This window comes from Sitophilus oryzae, unplaced genomic scaffold, assembly GCF_002938485.1.
Source record: "Sitophilus oryzae breed Bouriz unplaced genomic scaffold, Soryzae_2.0 scaffold_115_pilon_pilon, whole genome shotgun sequence".
NCBI classification, from domain to species: Eukaryota; Metazoa; Arthropoda; class Insecta; order Coleoptera; family Curculionidae; genus Sitophilus; species Sitophilus oryzae.
Genome location: NW_022145793.1, coordinates 90042 through 116505, shown reverse-complemented (window position 1 = coordinate 116505; position 26464 = coordinate 90042). Strand labels below are relative to the sequence as shown.

General features: G+C 32.5%; 1 protein-coding gene across 1 annotated transcript in view; it reads left to right on the top strand.

The window, feature by feature from the left end:
* The window catches only part of LOC115887330 (GTP-binding protein GEM-like), a 47388-nt gene extending 32469 nt beyond the window's left edge, over nt 1–14919 (top strand). The window contains exons 6-7 of the mRNA XM_030906735.1: nt 6655–6847; nt 14648–14919. Coding sequence (XP_030762595.1) covers nt 6655–6847; nt 14648–14919 — 465 coding nt within the window. The remainder of the gene's footprint in view (nt 1–6654; nt 6848–14647) is intronic.
* Nucleotides 14920–26464: the final 11545 nt, after the last annotated feature.

Below are 26464 nucleotides of genomic sequence, written 5' to 3'. Positions count from 1 at the left end.
AACTGAGAGAGCGAGGACAAATCTAAAGTTCGTCTGCTGGATCTGTGTCTATGAAAGGAATGCGGGCAAAAAACATTTAAATAAACAGCAATATATTTTATACGTCGATTTGACGAGTACGTCACCGCAAATCGCTCCGCCCACTCATTTTATTGGCTACTTGCGAATTTGTCGAATTTTTATTGATGGGATGCGTCGTCTAACTTTTTACGAAAAACATCGAGAGAATATCGTTTCCCCTCTCACGGATACCCCGTAGCCGCAGAACGGACAGACGTACTGTATGTGTAGCATCTTTAGTTTCATAAAAAAGTAGCACAGTAATCTGAAAATCGCTTTTTACATCTGCTCATAAAGGAAAAACCCTGTAAAACACACGAAAATGGGACACTCTGTGCAAAGTACCATAAAATTTAATTTTATATATTCTTCTTCTTCTTCTTCTTGTTTCTTCAGAGTCTATTATTCTTTGATTATTGTTTCTTTCTGATTTCTTTATTCTTCAGTTAAACAGAGAACGTCCTCACGGACGCTGACGCCTGGAATTGAAGAGACTTTGCGCGCATTGAGGAAAACTTCTGCTCATAACTGCACTTTCATGTGGGATGATTCTCTTCTAGGGCCCTCTAAATTAGGCTTTTATGTCAAGGTAGTGAAGGATCAGGAATCACAAAGAGGAAAGACATGTACTGTGGCGTGTCCAGCTGTGACAAAACTTTCAAGATTTTGTCCGTTATCATGGTAGTGTGGCCTTTATATAATTATTATAATTAAAATAATTTATTGAGCGGTAGGCAGAACTTGGATTAATGAGAGCACCGTCTTTTCAGAGCGTAAATATAGTTTATCGTTTACATATAAAAACAAAATATAACCAGCTAAAGATCGAAATTAAGGCATCGCACTTTTATGGTAAGGGCTCTTTCTAAATTCAGTAACTATAAACTCTATTGCCACTTACCTTATTACGTCAACATCCATCAGCAATACATCAACAACAAGAACCTGTCGAAGATTTCATTGATCCCCTTGTAGATCTACCTCTTCGGTCTTGGACTCATACTTTGGATTGAACCACTCGACCGGTTATCACAGTGTTCTTTTAAATAACTTAATATTTTAGTGATTAGGTGAAATAAAGAAATAAAATGCCGATTTTTCACAACTATATTTAATATAAGAAATAATAAATAAAAAAATAAAAGAAAAAGATTTAACAACAAAACATTTATAATTAATGAAAAAGAAAGAAATTGAATAAAAATAATTAATGACAATTAAGAAATTGAAATTAAACTCAGAATAATAAAGTTAAAAAAAATAAAATATTCTTCTTATTAGTCCAATTTAAATTATCTGAATTAGCATACACTTTCAAATCTCTCTTAAATTATCATTGGCAGAAAATTAATATAGTCGCCACTGAACAATTAAATTTAAATTAGAATTTAATTAGAATTTAATAAAAAGAACAATTGTGATACCAAAATAATCACTTATGTAATGACATCTAAAATTTACTAAAGCCTTTAGAACAAACCGAGAAGTCTTAAATCATTAATAAAGAAAATATTAAGAAAATCCAAAACAACAATTAAAATACTGTAAGCATGAATAGCTTAGAATTTCTAACTTAGAAATTTATTTGAGAAAATCTTTAGATAGAGAACACTAAACAATTCGCCACTGGATAATATATAAGATCTACACGAGTAAATTCGACCGTCTAATTTAAAGTCAGTACCGAACTAATTTTGAGATGAAAATACTGATGCTGGTACTATCTCGGAAAGGCGTTAATACATCTTCGGCGCGCCCTTTTTGAGGAACCTTCGAATACCCATCAAATGCATATTTTGCTGCCCCAATTGGCCGAAGGTTCCTTCCCAGATCCCTAGACTTGCTTTCACCCTTGTTTCTGGTCCTTATCCGGGGGCTTCAGCATGTCCTATTTATTATTTAGCCAATTTCCAAACCCTTCCGTGTAAATCTTACTTCTTTTTACCCATTTGCTGAATAACATTCGCAATCTACCTTAACTAATACAAATGATGCCGAATCATAGGATTGCAACCGCCGCCTAGAAATGATGAAATCTTTATTTCTTCATTCATTTGTCTATTTCTATTTAACTCTAGGAACGGAAAGATAATCCTATTTCTATCATTTTCAGACATTCATCTCGTGAACATTTGGATTCTGATTTTAAAACATATATTTAATACTTTTAATTTTCAATTTAAAACCTCTAGCGAGGGATGATTTAATTTTACTTATTTCGTTAAAGCATGCCTACGTGCTTTTTCTGCGTTGTTTATTTTGAGATATCCTAGAGATTTTACAACTGGTACCACTCTGTCAAATAGAGTTTTTGATAATAAGGATGGTTTGTTCTACCCTCGTTTATGTGACTTTAAATTATTTAGAAAGATTGTATTATTTGCTTAGTTAGTTTCTCAGGATATACATACTTTTAGAGAGTTTTATGTGTCTTGAATATCATTGAATTATTTGCTTAGGCCTTTTTAAAATTCGTTTGCTATATGTCAGCTTCTTAACTTCGTAAACTGAAAATGGTTCCATCTTGGGAATAACAAACAAAAGATAAAATTTTTACCAAGCTTGATATTCTATTACACAGCAACTAACAGACAGGTTTGCACGCCAGGCCAGAGCAGGATGAATATAAAGGGATATACTGCAAAATAAATTACTTATTATTGAAAGTTAAATATCGTCATTATTCACCATTTCTAGCAAAGCAGGAACATGCAAAGCGTGATTAAGCTACAAAAACTACTACAATGCATTCTCGATTAAAACCTGTAGTACTTGTTCTACTTCTATAGAGATAGGATTCCTTTCTAGTTGAAAAATATTTAAGCAAAAACATCCAGCAAGCCACAATTATTCATCTACATGTAAGTTTACTCTAGATTAGCCAGTGTACAGACTGATAGTCTTATTGGCATGAAATCCATAAGCGTGGCGAATCCACATCCGTAGGTATTCACAATGTTTTTATGTTCTTGATGCGCATATTTTTTGATATACAGGGTGTCTCAGAATTAAATGCAAGTATTTGAACCGATAGTATATTTCGGCCTCAGAAACACACATTTGAAATTTGTGAAAAAATTTTTTGGAATTTTCTTTAGTTTTAAATTAAAAAACATAATTTCTTGATAATATGGCAACATAGGTAGTAGATTAAATTGACATGAAAGAAAATCCAGAAAAGATCCAGTCAAAATTTAAGCAAAGAGGCATTTAAAGTTCAAAATAACCGAGTTATTTTTGATAGTAAAGTATTAAATAATTCTGGCGATTCAAAAAAAAACAAATATTTAATACTTTACTATCAGAATAGTAACGAAAATAAAATAAAAAAGTTATCTAAAAGTAAGTATACTATAAAAGTATCCTATAAAATAAAAAAAGTATAAGTAAGTAACTTCTACGCACTGCGCTATGGAGACATGTTCGATCTATATTCAATACTAGAATTTAAAGGGCTAATAAAAAATAGGATCTTCTTTCAATGCGCAGTAGGGAACGCAACGTTTACCGGCAGCCAGACGGGCTGCATACTGTTCCAGAGAGCATAGTAAACGATATATTAAAGAGCCAGCTTTCTTAAGCTGCGTGTAAATATGTCGAGACGAGTGCGAGAGACACCCGAGACGAGTCAACCTCAAGCGAATTTGAGGTTGACTCGTCATATTTGGACGGGATCTGAGCTTCGAGCCGAGCCTATGCCCAGCCGGACGGCGTTGCCTCCGTTTTTTCCGGAGCCTTTGGCGAACCATCAAAAAGGATTGCAGCGTCTATTTGAACCGAAGTGGCGTATACACCGTGTCTCCGCGGAACAAGTGCCTCCAGTCTCAGGGCTCGGATTCCACATCCATTTTATATAAAATAAATATTCTTTCCTTTATTTGTAATATTTAATAATGCATCTAACTAGAAAGATGCAATTTTGTCTTCTCTAAAATAGTGAGTAGGATTAACTAAAAGTAGGTAAATCATATAAAAGATTTATATTAGTTTCTTTATAAAAAACATAGAAATTTATGAGAAAAATGAATAAACGTAATAAAACGTAAAATAAAAACTTTCGTCGAGTTAATGCAGCTCAAACGTAAATTATGCGCTATTTCTGCTGAACGATTAAAGATGTAAAACAAGCTTCTTTACATAATATAGGATACATAGAAGATAAAGAGAGCAAATCGAGTGTGTTGAAAAAAGGTAATACCATGCTATCAGAAGTTCCGTACGGTACTCTCATAAATAAAGGGAATCGACAAAGGAACGATCCGATATAGAAAAATCCAGAAATTTTTAACTATCAGACTACTAAACTTAATTTATGGCAAATATGAAAATAATAAAGTTCCGCCATGAAATAATTAAAAAAACTCTCCGAGGTGTTCAGAAAGCACATTACGGCGAAGGTTTAATAAACTGGGAATTAGATTTAAAATTATATACATATTAATAATTTAGAGAAATTATTAATAAGCGTGCTGCAATGATGAAGCCATAGAATATGTGGCAGATGAATAACTTGAAAAAATATATACAACAGAAATGAAGAAATGCAGATATATTATTTACAATATGTTCCAGGTTAGTTATTGGCATTTAAATGTAGATTTAAATTAATTTAAATCTTAATTACTTAAAGTTCTAATTTTTTAAATAAATAAAGTCGAATTAGGTCTTATCTTACAGCGCTTTCAGATGGAACGGAGCACGTCCGCGACGGACCGTCCACGACTTCGAGCAAAGTACCATGACTTATGAACAATTTCTCCTGGGTCGCGTATGCTACTCCGTCTGGATGAGCTATCTTGAAAAAACATCCGTGCGGACGCTCTGCGCGTACGGTCCGCTCCATCTGAAAGCGCTGTTACTCTATTTAAAAAATTTATAGATATACAAACCACATACAGCTCTCGTATTGAATAAAATAATTAAGACTCAAAAAAACAGCTGACACTAGCAGAAGGCTCCGCCGCCGCCGCTGCCGTGCCGTTATCTCAAGGCTTATCTCAGTCCCGGCGTTCTCCGGTTTTTAATGTAAACAGTCGAGCCTCAATTTAAATTTATCATGAATTCCTTTAATTTATCTAGCTTGTTTTTTACCTATTTTTAAATTAAACAAACATACAGGGTGTTTCAAAAACATGTTTCACCTCTCGTGGGGAAGTTCCTCACGTAATAAGATTTATTTTTTATATCAACCAATCCAATTCTGCTTTGATTCGTAGCTACAGGGGTTAAAAAGGGTTCCCAACCGTCCTATTCCAGAAACAGTCCTCTTTTTGATCTGATTTGTCCTCACTTTCTCTCACGTAGAAAACTTTGTTACATACACCAACTTCAAAATCTAAAAAATATTCGTTTATCGCCACAATGCTTTAAAGATTGTTAATCTGTGTCTTTATGTAATTTATGTTTACTTACTGTTAGTTTATGTCATGGAAAAAGTTTTGTTGACAATGGTTTGCTTTTATTTTAATAAGTTTTGAGTATAAATATTTTTTGTTTGTTTTAAATATTTATCGCATACCGTTTATATAACTTTTTGTAAATTCTCGACATTTGAGCGACGTTTCTAAAAATGTTTTCGCCTGTGCCTCTTTTATCCTCTCGCCCCTATTTTTTTATTTCAAAGTTGCCAACCCTAGGTTAGTGTTTTATCATTTTCTTCAAAAGTGCTTTTAGTAATTTGAAATCGTTTGATGACTGATTTAGTTCTAATCCTGGTAGTTTTTGTATAAAACAATTGCCACCATCGTCGATTTTTTCATTAAATGCGAATAAGAAAATATCTGATTATATTCTGGCCTTATCCATTATTATTTTATTTACAAGCGATCTTAAATTTATAACATATACATATATTTTATTAACATTAGGGTAGTTTTACCAATTGTATATATTGTGGAATTCCACACTGATATGTGTTTTAAGTTGTTTTGGTTTTGGTTTAAATTACTTGATTGTGCTAGCTCTCTTAACTTTTGCTTAGTGTCCTGAAGATGCAAAATAAATTTTTTGCGAAACGTCGATTTAAAACAAAGGACTTGTATTGATTTTTTTCGATCTAATCAATTAAAAAACACAGTATACTTAAATTTATAAATGATTTTTTAAATATTGAATGGTATCGAATAATACTTTAATATATTTATCAATATTTTAAAGTATCGATACTATATTCAATACAAACCGATACCAAAACATATCGATACTGCCTCAGTATCGCATAGCCCCTATGAAGAATTTTGTGGGTTCGCCAAAGGCTCCACGCGAAAATGGATAGCCGCGAGACAACGCCGTTCGACTGGGCAGGGACTCTGCTCGAGGCTAAATCGCTCGGCTCGAGGCTATAATATGACGAATTCCGCTTGAGGTTGACTCGTCTTCTCCTCGTCTCGGCATATTAGTACGCCTTTTGGAAAGAATTTGCTATAGCCTCGTTTCATACTCGTTTCGGGTTTGTCTCGTACTTGCCTCGGCATATTTATACGCGGCTTTAAAATACTTGTTTTCCCGACGTTGCTAGCTCTCGTACTAAGAGATTTAAGTCGTTTTAAAACTGACTTGTTGCAGCTCCTGCCTTTAACTATAAATCACTTCCAGGTAGAAAATTCTCTGAGCACTTACGAGCCGCATGCATGTATCGTCGTCTACTCCATCACGGCCAGATCCACGTTCCAGACCGCTGAGGATATACTGAACTATTTATGGAAAGAGGACTGTATCAAAGATAAGAGTGTCATCGTGGTGGGAAACAAAGCTGACCTCGCCAGATCCAGAGTCATCAGTCAGAATGGTAATATTGCTGTTCTTTTATTATTTCGATCGATAAAGACGTGTACGTGTCCCATATACCCATATACATTTCGAGCCTCAACTTTATGACCGACCCTGTATACTTAAATTTACTACTAGCAAATAGACATTAAATGTCTATTTAATGTCTATTTGCTAATAGAGGGTTCTTAAATTTTAAAAACTCTCTAACTTTTATATTTAACTTTTTGCGGTACCTTGTATATTTTACCTAATAATCGACTGTTCCCATATAGTCTGTCCAACGAGAAGATCCTTGACATTGATAGATGTGTCTGTCATTTTAATTTCAAAGTAGTTTATTTTATTTTACAAAGATATAAGTTGGTACAACTGGAACGCATAGCAGGATATATTTTTTAAAATACAAGTGATTACTTCAAAATATTGTGAAAAAAACTGTATAAAACTGAAAAAATGTAATCGAGTTATTTCATTTAATAAAAACCGTATGTGTTAATACAAAACAAATAAGAACAAGACACTACATACCAAAAAAATATAAAAAAGAAGCTATTATTATTTACTTTTCAAGCTTTATGAAGAACTACCCACATTTGCATGATTATGTTTATCAATATAACTTATGTACAAATACAAATTGTAATATTCCACAGGAATAAATAAAACAACATAGGTAAATAAAACAAACTATTTTATTAATAATAACACCTACCAAATTTTATGCATAAAGGTTAATTAACTGGCTCTCTTAATTTTTAAACCAGTACCTTTTTGACATTATTTTCTGCAGTACTAAAATCCATTGTTACCTATCGTGTGATGTCGATATTTTACAACTCTCAGTTTTTAGTATGTGTGTTTAGTTTGATCCTTCTACCATATACGAGATACTTATCTACGACGAAATGGTATACAAACTTTATCGATGGCAACTTCATTGGTGTATAAGACTTTCTGCCTGGGCAGCGAGTATTAAACATAAACTGTGCTCTGGGTCTACAGTTGAGTTTTAACTCGTTTTCCCTCCCACTTGACTTCAAAAGACACAAAACACACGTAATACAGATCAAAATGCATCATCTTCAAAACGCAAATTATTTGTAAAGTTGACACAAAATTATAACCTATAATTTGGCAAGACTTTGACAAGCGTCAAAAATGACAAAAATCTAAAGGCGAGTTCATACGCATACGTCCGTTTGTCGTTCATCGTTCCGTCAAACCAATAAAATTGAAATTAGGTTCAGAGTTCATATCGAACAGTCATACGAGACGGTCGTGCTTTCGTTTCGTTTGTGGACCGCCGGTATTGAACGTTTGTTTTGTTTTGTTTTGTTTGGATTTGTCGTGTATTTAATTCGGTCTTATTGACAGTTCAGTTCGCTAGTTTTCGCTGAACGTGCGTTCTGCTTTATTTTATATAATTATTTTTATATAGATATTTTTTAAACGTGACCTAACTTCCGTTGACATTGACGCACTCTTTTTATTATTGAACCATATATTGTTTAATTTAATATTTTCCGATTTTGCTGTTCCTTTACACTTCCAAATGGCAGATTTTAAGTGTGATTCGTGCCAAAAAACCACCTCGAAAGGACAAATATAGACTTCGTTGTAGTGGGGAGTGCCGCCGCAACTTTTGTATGACCTGTACTGGGCTGGACAAGACAACCACAAAAGTGATCCACCAGCAAAAGTTCAAAAATATTAGGTTTTTCTGCAATGTTTGTGATTCTCCCACGATGAAGTATCTCCATGACAAAGTTTCACAGCTTCAGAAATCACAGATCCCTCTAGAAACTGTTGAAGGTCTGGGAACCTGTTTAAAAAGGAACAACGACCTGCTTCCAGTCATAACTGAAATCTATGACATATTGAGTTATCATGACTCCAAATGGAAGTCTTTATACAAAAAAATGGATGATATTCACTGCCACCACTCCAAAATTTCGGAAAATGGTCAACAATCTTTATTTCATTCGATCAGTGAAATAAAACAAGAAATACTCAACCTATCATCCATTTTTATGGACTTTCAGGATGAGTCTGTTAGGGTCCAGGTTCATGACTCTTCAAAGGTAGATCTTTTGAAGGAAGTCAGTGAGCTGCGTAGGAGCGTAAATCAGATGGCAACCACAATAGAAAAGTTTGCTGCCCAAGGCAAGCAAAATAATAGGAGTAGCCCACCAGCAATAAAAAAGTCAACTTCGACTCAGACAGATTGCCAAGCCTCAGTGGGTGTCACTTCTTCTAAAGTCAGTACTCCCCCACCTCACAAACCCTCCATTAGAAAAGCCTGGCATTATGTCGTTGTGTCCAATATCCCATCTCCCTTTACGGCAAACCAACTGGCTCACTATATCAAGGATAAACTTGGAACTTCGGACTTTATTCGTTGCTTTCCTATGCTTAATAGTGAGGACAGTTCACTCTCAAAATTCAAAGTTGGAGTGCAGAATATAAGGCACCTAGAGCGGCTGCTTGATATAAGTATGTGGCCCCCAGGAATTGAAGTAGTCAATAGCAATGTCCAACCATCTTTGACTCCCTCGGAGGTATCGCCGCAAAAATCAAGATCTTCTGCCATGGGATTTCAACAGCCTAAGATTTCCACTTTGGAGAAACGAAGCCTTCCACAATCTTCCAATTTACCTACAGATCTAGCCAAGGAGGTCAAATACGTTAAAATTGGTTCAGACAGGGAGGCTATAGCTGCGAGTAAGTCCTTTGGGCAGCAGGAGGCGAAAAATATTATCAATAAGCATCCAAGGGAAGGTGAGGTGCTGAGTTTGGACCCAATGACTCCACCTATTGTGCGGTTATCGCGTGAATCGGACACGGCCAATGGACGTTATTTGTTGGCGAGACTAAGGGACCCTTCGATATTGAAAGCTGTCAGGCTATTCCTTGCGTACCTCCATGACCAACCCCCCAGTGCGTGTTTTGAGGGACACACCAACACCAGCATCAAGTTGGCGCTAGCATCGGAAGGTCTCCCATGCGACATGGACTCCCTGCGCAAGTTGTTTTATCGCTTCCACGACGCGTATGGCATTGGCGTGGCTGAGGTTGAGGCAGATCTCTCCGCCTTCAGGACCTTTTTCTCATCAGAGAAGCTATTTCACCTTCAGAAGTCTAGGGAAAGCCACAGCAAGTATTTTTCCAGTGGCTCTCCATCTAAAAATAAAAATTTTTAATTCATTTGACGCGAACAGAGGATCAAGCACCCTCTGATAAATCGGACGATAGCAAGCTAGGTATTTTTCTTATCAATGTTCAGTCCTTAAGACACAAAACAGATGAATTATTTCTTTTATTGGAACAGCTCAAATTTCCTGAAATCATTGCCATAACGGAACATTGGTTAAATACCGATGAGCCCGTGTTTGTGAAAAATTACACAACAATAGCTAGATTTAATAGAAGTAATTTATCTCATGGAGGTACTATGATAATGTCTACCAACAAAAACCTTACGGCAATAACAAAATTTGATCACTTATTAGCCGAGAAAATGTTTGAATTTTCTATCATCTACCACATTGCTTATGACCTCTATATTGTTTGTATTTATAGAACACCTGACGCAGATATGCATATGTTCTTTCAGAAATTACTGAGTTTGCTAGAGTCCCTGCCTGTGAATAGCAGGTTGATCTTGTGTGGTGACCTTAATATTGACTTCTCCAGTGTGTGTGATGCTCGGGAATCTCTCCAGTCTATCTTCGAGACTTTTGGTGTAGTAATGCATGTTAATGCACCAACAAGAATCACTAGAACTTGTTCTAGTACTATAGACTATGTCGTGTCATCCTTTGATCCAGAATTGGTTGACTGTACTGTGTTGAACTCAGGCTTCTCTGATCATGAAGGAGTATTAACAAAATTTTCCATAAAATCCGAGTAGAAACACTTTTAAATTAGGACGTATTTTTCGGGAAAAAAACTTTATAAATTTTAACGCTTTGTCTAACAACAGATTGGCATGTCATCTCTGGTGATGTAGACACTGAATTTTCCAATTTACACAAACATTATCTGGTCTGGCATCAAAGCCTTTCCTCTCAGGCCTATCAAAATTAAACATCATAAACCCTGGACACTAAGGGCCTACGTACATCTGCAAAAACATGCGCTCTTTATCTCACCTAAAAAATTCTCGGATAGTGTCTTCTTTCACGAGTACGTGAAACTTTACAGGAAAATTTACCATAAGACTATAAAGCCGCCAAGGACATCTATTACAATAGGAGGTTGACTGAGTCCGGTAATATTGCCAAAAGAAACATGGTCGGTGTGAATGACTGAGGAGTAAGGTTTCTTCGTCCAACATAACCTCAACTTCACCTGAGGACCTAAGCAATTACTTTGTAAATGTGGCGAAGAATATAGTAGATACTATCTCACCCTCCCTGGATCCTCTATCATTTCTCTCTGACTATAATGTTAATTTGCACAGTTTCTTCCTTACGCCTGTGGGGTTGTGAGCTTGCAATACATTAAATGATATTAAAAATGGCCTTGGGACTGACGGACTTACTCTTAAAATGTTCTCTAGTATGCCGGAATGTACATTAAACCATCTTTCAGCCTTAATTAATATGTCATTTGAAGATGGTGCTTTTCCAAATTGCCTTAAGTCGGCGATAATTATTCCTTTGCATAAAGGAGGTGATAAAACAAACTTCCAACTATCGTCCAATTGCACTCCTTCCACGTATCGAAGATCATGGAGGAACTAGTTAAAAAGAGGCTTGTATCATTTCTTCTAAAATACAAAATACTCACCCCCTTTCAGTTTGGGTTCTTGAGTAACAAATGTACAAAATGACGCTATGTTTTTCGCTGTTTAATAATGTATACTCAGTCTGAACAACCGTCTCGTTACAGCAACAATTTTCTGTGATTTCTCGAAAGCTTTCAGTTGTGTTAAACAACATCTAACTAACAAATTACCCATTACTATGGTATCAGAACGCCTCTTGAATGGTTTTAAGTCCTACCTTAACAACAGAAACCAGCGCGTGTGAGTTGATAAGACTGTGTCTTCTTACCAGGCCAATAGAATGCACGGTACCTCAGGGCTCAGTGCTAGGTCCTATTTGTTTCTGTTGTTTATCAACGATATTGCTAGTCTGGACATCAGTGGTAAAATCTGTCTCTTCATGGATGATGATACTTGTTTCACATGGAACAGCCCGGACACCACAACTTGCCCTAGCCAGAACCATTTCAGTGACTTAATCAACATAAAACATGGTGCGATTCTAATTATCTGTGTCTCAACGTCTCTAAAACTAAAGTCTTATCATATAAAAAGTACGTTGCTACCTTTCAACTTGATAATACCACCATTGACGTCGTTGATTCATAATATTGAATTACAGAGCCTTGTTGTGGACAACTATTTAAAATGGGATTTGCACATCGATGCTTTAGCTAAAATTAAGTTCTGCCTGTTTCGCACTTAGATCCAGTTGCTAATGTGCTTAATTTGTCCAACATCTAGGACAGTCTATGCCCTTTTTGAGTCGCATCTCGATACGCACTTCCATTCTGGGGTGCGTGTTGTGCGACCAATTTGACGTATCTTCAAATTACAAAGAGAGCTGTGCGATATTCACTGAGGCTAACCAGTCGTGCTCACTGCCGGGACTTGTTTCCAAGATATAAAATATTAACTCTTCAGCTATTCATACTCGAATCCGTCTGCCCTAGTTCGCAAGCGTATCAGTATTTCTCTAGGAGCCAGTTCATGGCTATCCAATCAGGAACGCAGAGCATAACATGTATCTGCCAACCCCTCACTCTGAGTTAGTAAGAGTTCCATATTGTACAATGCAAAAAAAATGCACAATCATCTGCCATCTGAAATTAATTCCATTTCATCCTTTCCTGCATTTCACCCAGAACCTTGAGATCATACTTACTGGAGAAAGCCTTTTTACGCGGTTAACGATTTTTTTATTAATATCTAGGGTTCTAAATTTAACACACATTCACTAAATTTAAGAAATGATTTTGTTTTCTATCCATTTAAATTTAGTATTGACAGCTATATGGATTGTTTATTTACATGTATGTTTATATTTTATTTATATTTAATTAAATAAATTTTTGACAATGTACAATTTCTATAATTGTATAAAGTATTGTTTTAGTTTTGTATGTTTGCTGTTAGTTTTATATGTTTTTCTATTGTTAAGTGAAGTTTTGTATGTTTTTTATATTCTTTTTTTTTAAGCTTTGTCAACAAAATTGTAAAATTTTTTATGACAATAAAGCAATTTCTTTCTTTCCGTCAAACCAATAAAATTGAAATACGATCTGTAATTTTTTAAATAAACCAATAAAACTGGTTAAAAATAACAAGACACGACGCATGACGGATTTATATTTAAACCCATCCATAGATAACTTAAAAATTATTAGAAACTTTTTTAGTAAAATCGTTGAATAAGAAGACTAAGGAAGGAGCATAATGCTATCCATGTATTCATGCATGGTGGGCGGAAAAACGACCATAAAAGCACTTTAGGGTGGGGATCCTTGACAGTTCTGTTTGACGATTCATTTGACACATTTGAATTTGATTTGAAATTTTGTGGATTTGTCAGTCTTTACGGAGCTTATTTTATGTTATTTATTATTTATTCTACTACTGATAGTTGTATAAAGGTGAAGTAAATCTAGATGAAAATTGTGGCAGAACTTAAATTAACAGTGACACTATCATGATTTATGGAAAAGACTCTAAAATAGTTGGTTGTGTAGCGTGCATTAGATCTCGGCAATTAATTGAAATAATGGAACAACTTTTTCGCTAGTAAGTGATATGACTAATATACATACGTGTAGTAAACCGATCATTTATGAAATTCACTTAAATTAACTAAATTATATATTTTCTTGCATTTTAGCTTTTATTTATTACTTGTCAAGATTAGATGTCAAGAATTTAGATACGTTAATTTGACTTACCTGCTTCAGTAGCGTATCAGATGTTTGTGTTAATAAATACTTATTATAACACATTTTCTATTTTTATTAGAATTATATATTTTTTATAACAATTTTAATAACTACCAACATTTATTCACAACGTAAAATAAACAACAAATTATTGAGTCTACCCCACGTCTACCCTACATCATAGTTTTACATTTTTTAAATAAAATTAGAACGACACTGATAAACCGGAATTTAATTCGGCCATATTTGAGGCCCATCGCGGTGTACCTAAGATTTCTGATATGCTCCTTCCTTAGTCTTCTTATTCAAAGAGTAAAATAAATAAATTGGTATGGGACGTCATCTGCTTTTCTTCTGTCATCGTCTGTCGAAATCTTACCTGAGAAAAAAAACAGAGTATACATATCAGCGACCCTGTATTGACGCGCACATCATCTTTTATTAATTTTCCTATACAGGGCGGGTCTTAAATAAGTTCAAATATTTTTAGAGGTGGTATATTTCAACCCCAGGAACACGTCTATGATGTTTTTTGGCAAAAAAGTATGTCGAAAATCGTGCATTTACTTTTAAATTTTCCTGTATATTTGAGAAAACTTTTTAGAACTGCCGATGCCGGTTTACCTCAAATTTTCTCATGGCATAATTTTTAAAATTGAATAACTCGGTTATTTTGGACTTGAAAAATGGCAAAAAATATGTATCTTTTATCGAGATTTGTTAGTGATGAAAATATTTGCAGTTCTTTAAAACTATTTTAAGACTCACTCTGTATATCAATTTCAGCAAAAAACAACTTTATATTTTTTATTCAATTTAATAAATAATTTTTAACTTGTAGAGGGCAAGGGTCTAGCTGTAGCCAAAGACTGCAAGTTTATAGAAACTTCTAGCGGAATCCAGCACAACGTAGACGAGCTTCTAGTAGGAATCTTGAAACAGATCAGACTCAGAGAATCCCTGGAGAAGAAGAAATCGATGACCAAAGAGAAGAGCAAGATGAAAGGCTCCAAAACGAGTCTGAGGCTGCACTTTGCCAAAGAGATTTTGCAGAAGATCTGTCTGAACGATATCAGTAAGTCCAAGAGTTGCGAAAACTTACATGTTCTGTAAGAGTTGAGGAGGAAAGGTGTGCCAAATAAAACACAAAGGTTTATAGAATAAGTTTATAGGTATATCAGTGTGTTAAAAACATACAGATGGTAATCATACCTCTTAGATCATAATATATTTCCGTGGATATATCAACGCCATAATATACTGCTAATATATTTCTACTAGTTAATGTTTTTTTTTTTCAAGGTTATAACGCTTAGGCATAAAAGTGAAGCACTTTTACGCTTAGTATATTATTAAACTGGCATTAAGTGTCAAATTCAATGAGTGTAACCATAGTTTTTCGATATACAGGGTGGTCCAAACTGTATTTCGGAAACTTCGGCAGCATATTTTGCAGATAAAAATAAGTAAAAAAGTTCGTATAAATGCATGTCCTGAAATGCTTAGTTTCGGAGATATAGGGTGTAAAAGTTTCATTTTTATTTCGAATTTTTTACAAATAATTTCTGAGGTAACATCAATATTGGGGTGAAAATTGGTGTCTGGGAGTTTTTTGACATGAGAAATTTGATTTTGATCTTAATATGACTTCTACTTGTAGAGGGCACTACCTATATATTTTTAACTGGTTTGAAGAGTAATAACTTTTCGTCCGTACCTGTATAAAAGTACTGAGTAAAAAATATACAGTGGTGGCCAAAAGTATAGAAACATTTTTAATTTGTCATTTATGCTGAGAAATTAAAATATGAAATAAAACGACTTATATAATCGTGACCTACAAATAATTTCCTACAAAACCTAATACATTTAAATAAAAAATTACAGCTATCAAAAAATATATAAAAAATTATGAATATTTTCTTGGTCAAAAGTATGGAAACTTAAGAAGAATGTTTATTAAAATTCAAGATAATATAAAAATTACTAATATTTAGTGGAATATCCCTTTGAATTAATTATTTCTCTACATCTTCGTGGCATCGAATCGATCAATCTCGTACAATCTTTACTGGAAATGGCCGCCCATTCAGTTTTTAGCACTTCCCATAATTCATTTTTATTTGAAATAGAATGGCTTCGAATTTTCCTATCCAAATGGTCCCATAAATTTTCTATGGCGTTAAGATCCGGAGACTGTGAGGGCCAATCCATTAGTGGAACATTATGTTCATTTAACCAATTTTGAACAAACTGAGATTTGTGCTTGGGATCATTGTCTTGCTGGAACAACCATCTGAGTGGCATTTCTTCATCAGCATGAGGCAGCATATTATTATCCAATATGTCTTTGTACAAAAAACGGTCCATTATCCAACCTGAGCGAGAGGACCAACACCTGAGCGAGAAAAACACCCCCACACCATTATACTCCCACCCCCATGTTTTACTGTGAGCATCTGGTACTTATGGCTGTACCGTGTACCTTTTGGTCTTCGGATATAACGTCTCCCGTCACCACCAAACAGTTGAAACTTGCTTTCGTCGCTAAACAGTACATTCCATTTCTGATAAGACCAGGTGAGATGATCTTGAGCAAATTTAAAGCGGGCCATCCTATTTTTCTTTGATATTAGTGGTTTCTTCACCGCGACTCTTCCAAAAAGTCCCATGTCATCCAACCTTCTTCTCACCATGCGTGCAGACACCGATATTCCCCTTTCACCCATTTCTCGAGAAATGTCTGTGGATGTTTTTCTTGGATCTCCCATTGATATTCTCTTCGTTACTTTCATTGTCCTGTTGCACAACTTTCTTGGTCTTCCTGACTTAAAAGCTGTTGAAACGTTCCCTGTTTTATTAAATTTACGAATTATTTTCGAAACGGTGCCTTTTAAAATGTTTAAATTTTTACTTATTTGAATTTGTTTATAACCACTCTTGTATAATTCAACTATTTTATTTTTTAAATCCGTAGAGAAATATTTAGACTTGGGCATGATGTTTATATTTATCTGAACAAATCGTACCGTTTATCAGCTTAAACTAAATAATTTTAATGTATTTATTTATGGTTTCCATACTTTTTGGCCACACAAGAAATCTATTGTTCTCCTACAAAAACTGCTAAACAGATTTTTTCGCTTTGTAATTTTTGGAATACTTTTATTTGCTGATAAGCTGTTCATTTATATTCCTAACCCCCGGTGTTTTTCAGGTACAGATAGCGCGTTATAATCCGCCAGATATATTTTATTTTGATGGATAGCAGAAAAAAGTGTATCATTCACCTATAGATACCAATATCTATTAGATAAAATAACCTTATCCATCAGATATCCCTATTTGGGACCTGAACTGCCAAATATCGTGCTTTGGTTTGTCGGATGTAAATTCTTACTACATTAGCAATACCTGTCATTGACATAAACACGTTGACTAAATAGTTATTAGATTGAAATCATAAATTTGAAATGTATGTATGCCAAATGTTCAACAGAAACTGTTTTATCATCATTTATTCGAAGAAAAATTTAAGATTTGATTTAAAAAAAGAAGAAGTTCCCAAATTTATCATTTTTGTCAACTATCTACTTTTATGTCTATTTTTTGTTAATAATGACATGTATCGACTATTTTCATTCTAAATATCTTGAGAACGGGTGCTTGTAGCGATTTTTACCAAGAGACGTTTTTTCCGTAAAAATTTCCGGAAATATACATTTTTTCATGTTAAAACACATGTAGGTGGCGCCTCTTATAAATAGGAGTCATATTGATATCAAAATCAAATTTCCTATGTCAAAAAACTCCTAGACACTAATTTTCATTCAAATATTGAAGTTACTTTAGAAATTATTTGGAAAAAATCGAAATAAAAATGAAATTTCTACACCCATCTCCGAAACTAAGCATTTTAGGACATACATTTATACGAACTTTTTTACTTATTTTTATATGCAGAATATGCTGCCAAAGTTTCCGGAATACAGTTCGGACCACCCTGTACAGGATGTCCCATTTTGGTTGAAATCATACGGTATCTCCGTTATTATTGAAGATAGAAGGATGCGGTTTGCACAAACCTGTCTCACTTTTTTGTCAAACGGAAGATGCCGTAAACAAAATTTTCATAGCCTTCTTCGTTTCCGAGCTACAGGGTCTTTTTGAAAATTTTGCAATTTGGGACACCTCCTGTATCTCTATTATTGTTAAAGCTATCGAGAAGGTGAAAACTGTTTATTGTAGAACTTTTTACGTAGAATACAGTGGCGTAGTCTGTTTTTCTACAAAAAAAATATTTTTGAAAATATGAACTAAAGTTATGTTTTTTTAAATGGATCACCCTGTATATTTATAAATCATATGATCTGTCTTGGCATAAGCTTCTCAAAAATACATATCACTCTATATTTATTTTCACTATTTACTGCAATATTTAAAAGTTTTTATTAAAAGATCATATTTATTAGTAGGCCATGATTGATAATAAAAGAATCTAAAGAATTATTAAAAGTATACTGCTATCTGTCTTTTGTTTTATTTTGGGAGCCGCTAATAAATTCTTTATATATTAGGGAAACTTAAGTCTCTACCGCTATTTGTAAATCTTGGAATACGTGTATACGTAAGACTAATCTATCGTATCGGAAATTTTAGATATTCCTTTAGCTAATTTACGTCAAATATACTTTCAGCAAGATGGGGAACATTCCCCCACATAACTATGGAAATATTAGAATACTGTTAAATTATTATTTTTCAAATCAATGAATTGGAACCAATGAACACATATTGATAGCCTCCTCGATTCCCGGATTTCGTCGTTCTCGATTTCTGATTTTGAGGATTTTCGAAATACGAAATATATCGTGGGCACTACAACAATTTCGAACACCTGAAAAATGCTTTAATAATTCAAGATTTAGATATTTGCAAACCCATCCCGTTATAAAAAAAAGAAAAATATATTCACAGTTTCAGTGGTAACAGTTATTTCAAAAGTAAAATATATCAATCCCAAATAAATTTTAATATATGTATGACTATTTTAGTAAATATTTCATTTTGATTTTTTGTTATTTATCACAGCCTACTAATAAGAAAATGATATATTTTAAATATTGCAGTAAATAGTGAAAATAAATATAGAGTGATATATATTTTTGAGAAGCTCGTAGCAAGACAGATCATATGATTTATAAATATACAGGGTGTTCCATTTGAAAAAACATAACTTTAGTTCATATTTTCAAAAATATTTTTTTGGTAGAAAAACAGACTACGCCACTCTATTCTACGTAAAAAGTTCTACAATAAGCAGTTTTCGCCTTCTCGATACCTTTAACAATAACAGAGATACAGGGGGTGTCCCAAATTGAAAAATTTTTGAAAAGACCCTGTAGCTCAGAAATGAAGAGGGCTATGAAAATTTTGTATGCAGCATCTTCCGTTTGACGAAAAAGTGGGACAGGTTTGTGCAGACCGCACCTTTCTATCTTCACTAATAACGGAGATACCCTATGATTTCAGCCAAAATGGGACACACTGTACAATTACTTTAAATATTTTTATATAATATAATTTGCAATATTTGAAATTTCTACAAAAATATATTTGTGACGTTTGAAAAAAATAATAGCATATTCTATTGGGAGTAAAAATGTACTTTTCGTGCCTCGCCTGTAATGTCGTCGTCATACAGCTTCGCCACAAAAAATATAACTTTTACTCCTAATAAAACCATAAATCCATTAACCCCCGGTGTTTTCAGGTATAGATAGCGCGTTATAATCCGCCAGATATATTTTATTTGATGGATAGCAGAAAAAAGTGTATCTTCACCTATAGATACCAATATCTATTAGATAAAATAACCTTATCCCTCAGATCCTATTTGGGACCTGAACTGCCAAATATCGCTTTATTTGTCGGATAAAAATTTGTACATGGGGAATTTTGATTTAATTTAATAAAATTGCTTAACATAACCTAAGACATTGTTACTATTGTGAATTTCGTTCAATTCAATAAATTCGATTTTAGATTATTTCGAAAGACTTACCTATTCTGGTACAGACTATAACCATTTTAGAAGGTGTGAGGTATAAAGTATAAACACTAATAAACACACACTGGAAATGGTGCGAAAAACTATGGTGCGGACTTTATGAGGAGTATTACAAAATAAAAGAACTCATTGGAAGCATCAGAACAGAAGGAAATGCATTAAGTTAGGATAATAGTGATAAAACAGTAATTTATAAATTATTTTATTTAAATCCTTTCAATTACATAAGCCATTACTACATATTATACAAATGCTAATGTTTATCTGTGTCGTCTCTACTGAAGTAACATTTTCAAAGATTGCTTTTTAAAAGATAGCTAGCTGGCCTTCTAAAAACTGTCGTCGTCAGTTTTTTGTTTTCATTTTAATTAAAAAATAATAGTAAAGTATTTTTTTCCACAGTGTCGCTGTCTGGCGGATGCGCCAGCTTCACCTAAATACACAATAGAGGAGATAAACCCCAGTACTGGTCTTTGGGGGTTATATACTTATTCTCAATCTTGCTTTCTAAGAAAAATAATATAAGAGTACATTTATCTAACATAAATAAAAACTCACCTTAATTACTATCATCGATGCTATCCTACCCTATTTGCTTTATTATGAAGCTCTACAACAATACATATTTGTTATTACTAACAGCACTATGCTATTTTTTTACCAGATTGTGGTTTTAGGATTTATCTATAAATCTCGATCTGCTTGCACTTCACCGGTTTCTTCCATATTTTCTATTATCAATTTATTGTACTAAAATGTTAATATAATAAATATAACAGTAATATCATATAATTAAATTATAAATTAAGTACTTACACATACTTTTTTTCTTGTTTTAATTTCTTATAAATCGCATTCCATCAACAGATCTATTTCACTACTGTTGAAACTGATTCCCTTTTTCCATAAAGGTATAATTAATTAACCTATACCATAATAGAACTGGTCAGAGTTGAACACAAAATATATTTTAGTTTAATTGTATTGTTTTTATTTTCATTTTGACGATCTTTTGACAACTGAATAATAACCTCACTTTTTAATCGAACGATTTGAAATTCCCAGTTTTTGTCTCTGTCTGTTGCATAGACTTTTCATATATAACCATCTCAATTTCAGATATCTTATATTGGCAACACTTTCTCTACGGAGTGTCTAAAGGCGGCCCGTCCTGCAAATTGTTATCTTTTGGATTATTTTGTATGAAAATACCCAAATGTTAGATCCTTTAGATAGCAGGCTCTAGATTGTTTATCTTTTAGATAGTTATTTGTTAGATAAAAGCTATTTATCTATAACTGAAAACACCGAGCCTAAGCGGATCAAAAGATATGATGTATTAGCATTAAAAAGTAGCAGTGTATTAGCATTAAAAAGCGCATTAAAAATTGAAGATAAATTGGCGATTGTGTTGTATGTCATAACATGTTAAAACAGGATACACATTTATTGAAATTCCATCTTTATGTTTTTGTTACTCTGAAGTAGGTGCTGCAAAGAATTGCAATGTAAATTTAAGTATTACTCTAATTAAAATTAAACATATCTATGGTTTTCTAAACTTTTCTGAACCGTTGCCAAATATATACATAAATAATCAATTTTTACATCCTCGTTTGCATCAGGTATTTGCAATCACAATAATTCTATTATTTTGTTACTCATCATGTCATTAATATAAATTTTTTTTTATTATTCATACAAATAATAGAAGTATTGTCATTAAGTACAAATATTCATAGTAAATTGATATATGAAAAAATATTTTTATTTTTAATTTAAAAAGAAAATAATTTAAATTGTTACATTTTCACAAAGAAATAATTTAATATGAATATTTTGAAGTAAAGAACTACATAAAAAGTTTCTAAATGCGCACACAGACGCTCAGTTTTTTTACACAGGCAAATCTGATTAGAGCAGGTGTGTGGTAACATCAGACCCTGCTTGAATTTGAATTCAGCAAACTTCGAAGGCTGAACATTTTTGTGTGTTCGTTCAGTTCATTTTAGTTCAGTCCATAGACAAAGTTCAGTCTATTATTAATTTATAGAAACAATATGTCGAACTTAAGCTGTATTCCGTTGCAAAACCAGGCGAACCAGACCGGTAAACTACGGTAAAGATCGGTTCCTGAAAAAAATCGGTTTGATACGGAACGGGTTGGTAAAATCAGGTAAAATACTGGAAACGTCAAATGTTGACAGCTCGTTAGACAGCTCAAGTGAAGATTTGCAGGCCCAACATTAAAACAATCAATTAGATCAATAATAAATAAACAAATCTAATCAATATTTATATTTTTATAGCTTACTAAACATTCACGATTACTTGTTGTCTTGTTTTTTTTATATTTTCTTTAAATACTCTTGACTTTAAGAAACAATGGCTGCATGGTAAGTTTAAATAGTCCTAAAAATTAATTCTATTTAGTTAATAAAATTGATTTACCTTTACTGCCTACCTCCGTTGCTTTTGAATGTAAATACAAATTATTATTACAAATTTTAGAAATTAAATGAGAATTTCACTCGAACTTCCAATATTTGCTTGATTTCTACATAAGTGACACTGATTGACAAACAAAACCAGAAAAACCAGCCTTCTCGCGCTGGTTAGTTTGGTGACAATTATAACCGAAATTTTCAGGAACCGTATTCCGTAATAAGAAAACTTTCAGGAAACCGATAGAAACGGAACTTTGAATAAGAAGACTAAGGAAGGAGCATATCAAAAATCTTAGGTACACCGCGATGGGCCACAAATATGGCCGACTTAAATTCCGGTTTATCAGTGTCGTTCTAATTTTATTTAAAAAATGTAAAACTATGATATAGGGTAGACGTGGGGTAGACTCAATAATTTGTTGTTTTATTTTACGTTGTGAATAAATGTTGGTAGTTATTAAAATTGTTATAAAAATATATAATTCTAATAAAAATAGATAAGTTATAATAAGTATTTATTTACACAAACATCCGATACGCTACTGAAGCAAGTAAGTCAAATTAACGTATCTAAATTCTTTGACATCTAATCTTTGACAAGTAATAAATAAAAGCTAAAATGCAAGAAAAATATATAATTTAGTTAATTTAAGTGAATTTCATAAATGATCGGTTTACTACGCGTATGTATATTATATAGCTACTTACAAGCGAAAAGTTGTTCCATTATTTCACTCAATTTTTGCCGAGATCTACCGCACGCTACACAACCAACTATTTTAGAATCTTTTTCGATAAATCGCGATAGTGTCACTGTTAATTTAAGTTCTGCCACAATTTCTATCTAGATTTACTACATTTATACAACTATCAGTAGTAGAATAAATAACATAAAATAAGCTCTGTAAAGGCTAACAAATCAACAAAATTTCAAATCAAATTGAAATGTGTCAACAGAACTGTCACGGATCCCCACCCTAGAGTCCTTTTTCTGCCCACCATGCATGAATACATGGATAGCATTATGCTCCTTCCTTAGTCTTCTTATTCAAAGAAACGGAACATAAAACCATAACCAAGTTAAGCAACGGAATCTTTTTAACGGAATAGACCCTTAAATAAATAGTTTTTAAGTCAATTTGGTAGTTCTTGTTTGTCATTTCTGGATAAAGTAAAATAAATAGTCTAATTCCTTGCCAAACTATAGATTAGTAATGTTTTATCAGCATTTTCACAAATTCTGGGTATACCATTAATTTCCATATTTAAATTTTAGATGTTAAGACTAAACTGTTATGTGTAATATGTAACATACCACTTAAACAAATATCTTGATATTAATGTGATTAATACTTATTACCAAGTAATATAACACTGATGAATAAATATCTATAATTGTCATGTCGATATATACTGCATATTACATACTTTTCTACTATATTATATAAAGAGTAACCTTAATCGTAAAATATAATTGTATATAAAAAAATGATTTGTAGATGATGGCCTAAATATAAAATGTTCCATTATTTGTTTTTGATGTTACATAGTAATTTAATATACAGGGTTGTTCACCACATACGACACGGAGTATTGTAGCTAAACGATGAGATTTTTACAAATTGTATGTTTGGGGTTCGTTGAATGACTATTAGAGCTACAATTTAAAAATATTTTTACAAGATACAGCACTTACCGAAATAAATAAAGTTGACAACAAAGTTGTATTTTTTTAAATGGAACACCCTGTATATTATAAAATTTTAGTTTCTACGATTAAAATAGGAAGATAAATTTGATTAAGGTTTATTATACTTAAATCTGACCGTTTTTGAAATATTTTCTTTTCAATTTTGTGAAATTGCAGTAAAAATTTTAAGCTTCATTTCTCAAAGGGTATCAATGTTTTTAATATATTTAATGAAATTTATTTATTGATCAGTTATTGTGTTGCAATAATAAAAATAATACTACTTTATATAGAGTGTGTAAAAATTTATTTTAAATAATTATTAACTTCAAACAGCAATAACTTCTTTAATTTAAATGGAATGCCCTGTATATTTTAGGAGAATCAGATGCACAATTAAAATTGTCTATCCAAATTGTATTATACCATTTTACCTATCCCTTCAAGTTTCGTAGAAAATGCATTTTCTTATAATTTAGACCTCATTTATAAATATATCCATGGAATATTGACATTTTAGATTGTTTTAAAGCAACAAATGTACAAAATGTACAGACTAGTAATATTATCGTTTTTTAGCAAAACGATAATATTACTAACCCGACCTATGCAAAAAAGAAAACTATTTAAATCTTTATAAAAGAGTATACCATTAATTAAATATAACACCATTATTTCCGCCCTTATACTAATTAATGACGCATACTTAGTGTTCGTTAATAAATTATTATAAATAAATGTGGATTTTGAGTCAGAAATCAATATAATAATGAGTTATCAAATTAAAGTCTCTGTTGTTATAAATAAGCATTTATTAAAAAATGAAATATCATTTTTTAAGGTGTTGCTTTTATCCACACTGTTTAATGCCCATACAAAATTCAGTTTTTAGTATTTGGAGCAATTATTATTAATCAACGCAAACAGTCAGTTAATGTAGTTTGAATACTGGAATCATATTAATTGGTCCTCTTTAACAAATATTTAAACAGTTTTTTTATTTTTTAATGAAATAAACAAATTATATCGACAATATTAGTATCTGTACTCTTTAAAATTTGGGTACATCTTTAAAATAATCTAAAATGTCAATAGTCCATGGGTATATTGATAAATAAGTTCTAAATTACAGAAAATGCATTTTCTACGGAAACTTAAAGATATAGGTAAAAATGGTATAATATAATTTGATAGACAATTAAATTGTGCATCTGATTCTCGTAAAATATACAGGGTGTTCCATTTAAATTAAACAAGGTATTGCCGTTTGAAGCTAATAATTATTTAAAATAAATTTTTAGACACTCTGTATAAGGTAGTATTATTTTTATTATTGCAACACAATAACTGATCAGTAAATAAACTTCAGTAAATATTTAGTATTAAAAATTTTGATACCCTTGGAGAAATGAAGCCTTAAAATCTTTACTGCAATTTCACAAAATTGAAAATATTTCAAAAACGGTAAGGTTTAAGTATAATAAATCTTAATCAAATTTACCTTTATTTTAATCGTAGAAACTAAAAATGTAATAATATACAGGGTGTTCCATTTAAAAAAATACAACTTTGATATTTTTTACTTATTTTAAATTATTTTTAAATTGTACCTCTAATAGTCCTTCAACGAACCCAAAACTTACAATATGTAAAGATCTCATCGTTTAGCTACAATACTCTGTGGTGAACAACCCTGTATAATATACAGGGTGTCCCAGACTGAGCGTGCATTAGAAGTTTCTAGAGAACTACAATATCTAGACCGGAGATTTTTTGCACCTCTTTGTTTCACAACGAGATATATCGAATAAAAATAGTTGTTCATTATGGCGGCACTTACCGGAAATACCGGAAGTTGACAGCAACTTTCTTATTTTAAATGTATTATCCGTAAAATTTTATGAATTTTGGTATTAATACTAACTAATACCTTAATACTAACTCTATACCTAACGTTGAGAAAGAAATATTTAAAATTTTTGAAGGAAAAAAAATATCTGTCAAAAAAATTTGCATAGCCTAAACGTCAAATTTATTGATTACCACAGCTGCTCGGTAGCTATCTATTTCAAAAATTAAATTGTTCCAATGTCATATAATATTGGAAGTAGCTGTCATAGAATTATCATGAATCGTCTTTTTCTAATGGTAAGTATGTAATATAAAATGGGGGTACCCATTTAAAATAAGGAAGATACTGTCAACTTCTTTTATTTCCGGAAGTGCCGCCATATTGAACATATTTTTAATCGCTAGATCTGGTTGTGAAACAAGCATGTGCAAGAAATCTCTACTCTAGATATTGTGGTTCTCTAGAAATTTCGAAAGCACGTACAGCCTGGGATACTCTGTATATGATTTTGTATAAAGCTGGTAACTACTTCTAAAATATTTCAATGTGATAGATAGACTTAAATGTTGGTGGGTGAATACTAAAAAAGTACAATTTTT